Source organism: Colobus angolensis, unplaced genomic scaffold (assembly GCF_000951035.1).
Source record: "Colobus angolensis palliatus isolate OR3802 unplaced genomic scaffold, Cang.pa_1.0 Scaffold252, whole genome shotgun sequence".
Taxonomy (NCBI): Eukaryota; Metazoa; Chordata; class Mammalia; order Primates; family Cercopithecidae; genus Colobus; species Colobus angolensis.
In genome coordinates, this window is record NW_012115733.1 from 1764006 (window position 1) to 1771334 (window position 7329).

The 7329-nt window shown below is 51.6% G+C and overlaps 2 protein-coding genes across 2 annotated transcripts; one reads left to right on the forward strand and one right to left on the reverse strand.

Moving 5' to 3' along the window:
* Nucleotides 1-2086: 2086 nt before the first annotated feature.
* USP27X (ubiquitin specific peptidase 27, X-linked) lies at nt 2087-5717 on the reverse strand. The gene is made up of 3 exons (XM_011946740.1): nt 5672-5717; nt 5140-5339; nt 2087-5061 (listed from the first exon to the last, which is right to left on the reverse strand). Exons 1-3 carry the CDS (start codon nt 5715-5717, stop codon nt 3019-3021), a joined length of 2289 nt encoding a protein of 762 aa, XP_011802130.1. The 3' UTR covers nt 2087-3018.
* LOC105514978 lies at nt 5230-6548 on the forward strand. Its single transcript, XM_011946644.1, has one exon. The coding sequence runs from the start codon at nt 5793-5795 to the stop codon at nt 6228-6230; it is 438 nt and encodes a 145-aa protein (XP_011802034.1). The 5' UTR covers nt 5230-5792; the 3' UTR covers nt 6231-6548.
* Nucleotides 6549-7329: the final 781 nt, after the last annotated feature.

A 7329-nucleotide genomic window follows, 5' to 3' on the forward strand; every position in this document is an offset into this window, starting at 1 on the left:
GGTTCCACGATGGTATGATCTGAAGGCAGGCACTGGCTGCTGTTACATTCCATTACTCAATTCAGGGGTTAGTGACTGGTAGGGGCATAGGGCTGGCCTTGAATGGCTGCCCTGTTGCTAAGGGACAATGCTGTTTTCCAGATAGAGGTGTGAGGTTCAATTATGAAGTGCCCGGCACAGCTGCTCCCCCTGGAGGTCTGTGCCTTCCACCAGCGGAGACAGAGAGGTCAGGTTCAGCAATCTCGTGCCATTCATAGCTCTCAGTGAGTTCCTCTTAGAACTATCGTTGGGTGCAGGGTATTTAAAAGGGTTTCCTGTGTCAGACAAACCCAAAACAAGGAATGTGCTATTAAAAATGTGAATGCCATACAAGATGAAGAAAGGTTGTGGAAATGTTCTAGATTAAAGGAGGCTTAAAGAGATATGACAACTAAATGCAATACTTCACCCTAGGCCAGATTCTGCAATAGAGTGGGAAAATGCTATAAAGGACATTACTGGGTCAACAGACAAAATTGGAATACAAACGGTAGATTAACGTATCATATCAATGTTAAATTTTCTGAAGTTCTACTATAGTGATGTGGGGAATATGCCTATTCTTAGGAAATGTACACTGACGTATTTAGGTGTGAAGGGCCGTGATATATGTAATTATCTTCATATGGTTCAAAAATATACACACCCCCATTTATAAGAGTGCACATGTGCAAATGATAATACAAATGAGGTAAATTTTCACAATGGGTAAATCTGGTAAATAGCATACCAATGCTCTTTATACTATTTTTTATAACTTTTCTGTAAGTTTGAAATGATTCCCAAATAAAAATGCTTAAAAATTTTAAAGGTCACTTTCTGTGCAAGCAGTCAGGATCTGGTGGCACAGGCCTGCCTGGACTCTTCCCCTGGCAGAGATGAAGAATGAGGACATGGCTGTGTCCTTCCAGGTAGGGATACCAGACCCTTCCCAAAAGGTAGTCAGACACCCTGCACGAAGTTGCCAAGTGCCATCCAAAGTCACCCATCTCTTGCTCTCTCCCATCCTACAAGACACCAAAAATAACAACTTTTTATATTTTTTCCTGAAAATTATGAGCCCTAGGTGTTAATGAAATCTTGGTTATGAAAGGAAGGTGTATTGATTCATTAACTCATCCAACCATTCATTCATTCAGTAAATGTTTTGAATACCTACTTACCATGTGACAGGAGTCAAGGGAATGAGAATGCATCCCAAGGTACAAGAGGAGACACAACTCTTGTCCTAAAAATGCCTATGAGCTAGTTGTGATGCACCCACAGCCATGTAAATAAACATGTATTTCCAAATGAGTGGACCATGAAGTAGACTTGGGAAGCAATGGGGAGCCCAGCCTTTCACCAGAGCCAGTGGATCCAAGCCCCATGGATCTGATACACGTTTAATTTCCCTCCAGGATTCTCTAGGTAATAATTACTTTTCTACCTGACACTGATGAGAGAAGGACTCATCATAGTGCTTACTCCACCCTGGGTTCATCCTACCTGTTTCAGTTCAGCTCTCTGCAGGCTGCTCTGCCCTCTGTCAGTATCAGGGAAGGGGCCAACAAGCCACTCTATCAATATCCCTGGGCTGATGGGCCAGCGAACTTTGGAAAACAGTCTTTCTTCTGATCTGTGCCTGTGAGTAAACATAGCAACTGAACCCATAATGTTTTTAGAAGACGAAGACCACCAAATTCCCTCGTGTGCAAACCTGGCAGCCTACTGGCCATGAGAGTCCCATCACTGGGATCTGAATCATGAAAGCAACACGACTGTCCTCCATAAGGACAGAATAATGACCTTATGGGACAGCTATGGTTCTTTCCACCCCCAATCCCAGGTGGCACCTATTGTCATGCCCTGCACACAAGGGACAAAAGTGGAGTTCATTGCCTTGGTACTCTAAATAGACAGCATTGGGGAGGGAGTTGTGGAGAATGTGTGTGTGACTGCATGTGACATGATGTGTGTCCCTTCTGTCCAGGGGTCTCAGGCGGGACTGACCCTCAGGCGGGACTGACCCCCACCTCTGATGCATTCGGGGCCTGGTCCAAAGAAGTTTCAGGTTTGGATCCAACAAACGTTTACTGAGTCCCTACAAAGTTCCAAGCCTTTTACTTTATACTTTGACACATTTTTATATCATTTAATCTTTAACAATAACCCTTTAAGGTAGGAATTATCTGCATTTTACAGATGATGAAACAATCGCAAAGAGGTTCATTGATTTGCTCAAGTATATCATACAGCTTTTTTTTTTTTTTTTTTTTTTTTAAACACACACACTATACTCTTAGCTGAGGCCTGTCTGCATTGGTTGCTTATCTTACAGCATTTCTTGTCTTCTCTACTTTTGGAGCGAGTGCTCCCCTTATACAAGCCCCCTTATTTCCTCTCCTTTCACTAGCCCAGGTGGGCTTTTCTTGTTTTAATACTGCATTTAATAGCACAAAAAATCACGAATACAAAGAAACTGGCAAAGGTGTTTGTCAATGATATCCCTGCCTCCTCCACTTTTCTGCTTTCATACCCACATATGTAATGGGCTACATTTTTTAGAAACTTTTCTTTTTCCCCCCAAACATATAACTGTTATGTGATTGGTCAATTGAAGCTGAAACACCCATGGAGAAAGATGTTTTACGGTTACAAGGGCACACCCCCCCCACCACCCCCCTCCCCCCCACACTTTCCCACACAATCTTTTGGAGGAATATAGGATATATACCAGTGTCAGCATTTTCCTGCTCCTGCCTTCCTTACCCAGAGTGTTTCTACCATTTAATTTCCCTTTCATCAACTGTTTAGACTAGAGCCTCTTCTCCCTCCCCTTCTATTTCTCTTCCAATCAGGACCTTTTGGACACTGGGTACTGTTCAATTCTTACTCTGTCAGGCCCATGGGCCATGGTCAAGTAGGTCCTTTAGATCTCGATGCCAGTTGTAGTATTGGTGTCGTCATCTTCCATTGCAGGTAGGTTTGTGTGTCACTTCAGTAGGCTTGTGTGTTCATTTCTTTCACTTTTTCTGACTCATGTTCCAGCACCTGTTTGTGATAGAACAGTAAATACCCTTCACTGTCCAGTACATCCTTAATACTGGCCTTAGTGATGACGGCATCATCACACTTGAACCACTGGTCCTTGTGGTGCCGGATAAAGCTGGTATAGTGGCCACTCTCCAAGGTTCCTTGGTGATTAACTACAGCAAACAAGGAATACTTATTTTCATTGTTTCCACTATTGGTTGGCAGCTGCAATTGTCCATTAATTCTGCTCTCTTTACTTGAGGCCATAAATGGTGTCATATCCAGCTCCAGAGGAAAGGAAATGTATGTAGTGATCTTGCGCCTCTGTTTGGCTGAATGTTCAAACCGTTTGAAATGAAAACAGGCAACGACAGGTAATTTATTCATTGTGAGCTGTTTGGTAGATTCCTGGTAGCTTTGGCAACTACCACATTTGATTTTGGCACTGCTTCCTAAGTGCTCTGGCCTCGTAAACCTCCGCAAGCAGTCCGTGAGGGTGGTGATTCCTGGTATGTGGCTTTCCCCGTTCACACTGCTCTCCCTCCCTGGGCTCATGGGCCAGAAGGAGGTACAAGAGCCAGGCAAGTCCAAACTAATGTCCCAGCATGGGTCTATCGTGGTGGAGACGCCATGGCAGGCTTGACAGGTGACATCAGACTGCAGGCCACCTGTGAAGATTTGGTCTATGATGCAGTTACAGTGGTTGGGATTGTTGGCCGCCTTCCCGACATCATCACCTTTGCAGTGCCTGTGCAGGACATCTAACGCTGCAATGAGGAACTCGTGGGCATCCTGTTGCCTGTACCCTGCTAAATGGCGGGCATGTATCCACACCAGGTGCAGTAACTTATAGGGCACATGAGGAGACGGGTTTCCAGAATACAACTCCCGAAACAGCGACGACATCTCACAGACCAGACACAACTCGGGACTTGGCATCTCACATCGGTGCCTGTCAGAGAGAAAGAAATCTCTCAGTATTGGCGTGTGGGTGAGGGCCTGGACGATGCAGTTCATAAAGCACGTGTTGCCAAGATTGATGAGTCCTCTTAAACCGATCGTAAAGCTGGACGTGATTCTTCTTCTCCTTGGGTTGTGCCCCAGCAGTTCTAATTCTGGTTTGGTTGTTTCCCAGGTTGGGAATTTCTCGCCAAGGCCTGGCACTGAACACTGCTGGTGAGAAACCTCTGTTGAGGTGGAGGCTTGTAATTTCAAAGCTTCTCCTTGCTCTTCTTTGGCAATTTGCTCAATGTCTTTGTCATATACATAGTCCTTACACATAAAGCAGTATATACCTCCGTAATACAGGTCTACGGCTAAGTTGTGTTGTTTCGTCTCGGCGTGCTCGTGAATGTGTTTCTCCGTGAAGCAGCCAAAGAAGACACAAGAAAGGCAAGAGTGGAGTCTGTTCAGATGAGTGCCACACACATGGCAGATACACGACTTTGCCTTGCTTTTCCTGGTCTCCGGGGTTCCACACCACACGAAGCACTGGTAGATAACCCGCAGTTCCTGCCTCCAGTTCTCTCCCACCTTAAAGCTGTTCACGTGGGAACAGCCTGGTGGCCCCACGGCAAAATCCACATCCAGGCATCCGCCCCCAGGGCCGCGCCGGGGCCGGGGCCGGGGCGGGGGCCGGGGCCTAGGCTGCGGCGGGGTACGGAGCCGGGTCTGGGGCCGGGGCCGGGGTCGGCGGCGAGGGGCACGACTGCGACGCGGAGAGGGATCGGGGGGCCGCGGTGGATCGGAGGGAAGGGTGGGGGGAGGAACCTCGTCGCTGCTGCCGCCACCGCCGCTCCGCGCTGGGTTCTCATCCTCCAGCTCCAGCTTCGGCTCCTGCTCCGCCTCCCGGACCGGCTCGGGTTCGGGCTCCAGCTTGAGCTCAGCCCGGCGGCCCGGACCCTCCGCCGTCTCCACCTTCCCGGCGGCGTCCACCTTCCCCGCCGTCTCCACCTTCTCGGTGGCGTCCACCTTCCCAGCCGCCTCCACCTTCCCCGCCGCCTCCGCCTTCCCCTCCACCTTCGCCTCCGCCTCCACCTTCCTCTCCGCCTTCTCCGCGGTCTCCGCCGTCTCCGCCTCCTCTACCTCCTCCGCCTCCACTGGCGGCAGCTCCTCCCCCTGCTCGCAGGGCTCGGGCGGCCACTGGGCGTGGCGGCGCGGGGGCCACGCAGACCTGGGGTGTCCCCCGCCCGGCCTGAGGGAGCGCGGTGGCTGTGGCAGCTGGACCCAAAAGGGACTTTCACTGAAGGAGGCGGCGGCGGAAGCAGGCGACGCCCCCGGGAATCCTCCCGCCGAAGCCCCCTAGTGGAGGCTGCTTCTGCAGCCAGGCCCCGTTTCCTTTAATTCAGTATTTCCCAAACTTGCTTGTTCACGAGAATCACGTGGGAGCGTGTTAAAATTACAGATTCCTCGGCTCCACCCGCAGGCCTACTGAATCAGAATCTCGAAGGGAGGTACTCCGGAACCTGTATCTCTAACTAGGGCCCCAGAGGCTGCTTATGATCAGGCAAGTTTGGGAAACACAGCTCTAATTCATTGAGGCTGGCGGGAAGGGGGGCGGGGACCGCGCAGTCTCTTTAAGGCGCTTCCAGCTCTCGGCTCCAATCGCTGCTCTGACCCCCTTCATCGTCTCCTCCCCTCTCCTCGTCCTTCCCCTCGTCCATGCAGGCTTCTCCTAGCCACTGCGGGGCTGGGGGCCGAGCGGGTGCCAAGTCCAGAAATGTTTTTGAGGCTGTGAAATGCCCCCTCTGAGGGGCGTCCTGGGGAGCGCAGGCAGAAGCCGTGACAGGCCATCATTTCGGCGGCAGAGCCTGCCTCTAGCCCCGTCCCAGTCTCCCCTCCCACGCCAGGTCCTGCCCTTCCCGAAAAGGATGAAGCTCCAGCTGCAGTTCTGGGGAGGCCTGGACCCCAGCTCCGGAGGGGCCGGGCTACTAAGGCCGCCGGGCCTGGAGAGGCGTGTCCCTGGCCCATCTTATCAGCGCTCTGCAGGGTCTGGGCCTGCTGCTCGCGTCCTCCTGGGCTCCCAAGGCCACGGATGGGTTGATGGCATAACAGCCGGCCTCCTGGCCCAGCAGACGCTGAGCAGCCCGAGGGCACAATCCAGCTCTTCTCTCCAAGGCCAGCTGGAGGGACGAGGCACGACAAGGCCATCCCTACAGCTGGCACTTCCCCTATAGCTGAGAGGGGACCTAAACTACAGGATACAGTCCCAAGACCCTTAAGCCCTGTCAGCGTCCCGGAGTGGGCAGCAGTTGGAAGTGGCAAGAAGCCTGTGGAGCTACCAGCAGGGAGAGGGGATCGGACATGGGGCTGAAGGGCCTCTGGGAACCCCTGTGCCAAGGGGCTGCTGGCACTGGGCAGCAGCACCCTAAATCCCACGAGGAGTGTGCCCAGAGCAAGTGGCTCAGACCTTGGGCATGGCTCAGGGGTGTCGGGCTGTAGCTGCTGGTCTCAGACAGTGCAGCCCAGGGCAGGCATCAGGACATGGGTCGGAGGAGAAAGAGTGTTCTAGGAAGAGTCCAGTCGCCGAGTGCTGGTGGTGGCTGACTGTAGCTGTCTGGCTTGTGCAGCTGTGCTGCCTGACTGTACATACCCTAGCAACATTCTCCTTGCTCAGCACTGGACATCAGCTCTCCACCTGGCTCCTTCCTCCAGGGAAGGGACGGGGAGGCCTCCTAGAATTAGCAGCAGGAGTTGGTCCTCAGGAATCAGGAGCCCTTGAAAGGGGGATGCCTGGTTCCCATACAACTGAGGATCACCCTGGGCCCTACCCTTCCTGAGTCAGCTCTTGCTTCAATTCCTTGAAGCACCCCAGCATTCTTTCAATAAGTGCCTGCCCTTTGTGGCCTGCAACCAGAGGAACTGCAACTAGCACACTCACTGAAGGAATTCTGCTGCTGCTGCTGCTGCTGCTAAAAACAACCGAGGTCATGGATGAGGGGATGGAGGATACTCTCATCCCACCTCCAGACTGACAACAAAAAGACCTAAAGATTTCTGTGTACCTGGGACTGTCTACCATTGAAGATTAGCCATGGTAACTTGTTGACTCAGTGATCGACTTCCTGCAGAAGCCCATAGGTCCACCTGGACTCTGCCCAGGCCAGTGTGTTCTGAAAATGGAGGGCTGTGTCACCATTCACTCAACAAATGTTTATTCTGCACTGACGGAGGGCCAGAGGTACTAAGAGCTGTGGACACAGCACTCCAACCTACCCCAGGGCTACTGAAATCAGGGATGGCTTCCCCAAAAGACACACTAAGGAAAGTCTGTGT

Coding starts and splice junctions, on each gene's coding strand:
- USP27X (XM_011946740.1), bottom strand. CDS start 5,717: ATGGACGAGGGGAAGGACGAGGAGAGGGGAGGAGACGATGAAGGGG. Junction 5,340..5,671: donor GGGAGGAGACGATGAAGGGG/GTCAGAGCAGCG, acceptor CTTCGGCGGGAG/GATTCCCGGGGGCGTCGCCT. Junction 5,062..5,139: donor CGCCAGTGGAGGCGGAGGAG/GTAGAGGAGGCG, acceptor GTGGAGGGGAAG/GCGGAGGCGGCGGGGAAGGT.
- LOC105514978 (XM_011946644.1), top strand. CDS start 5,793: ATGCCCCCTCTGAGGGGCGTCCTGGGGAGCGCAGGCAGAAGCCGTGAC.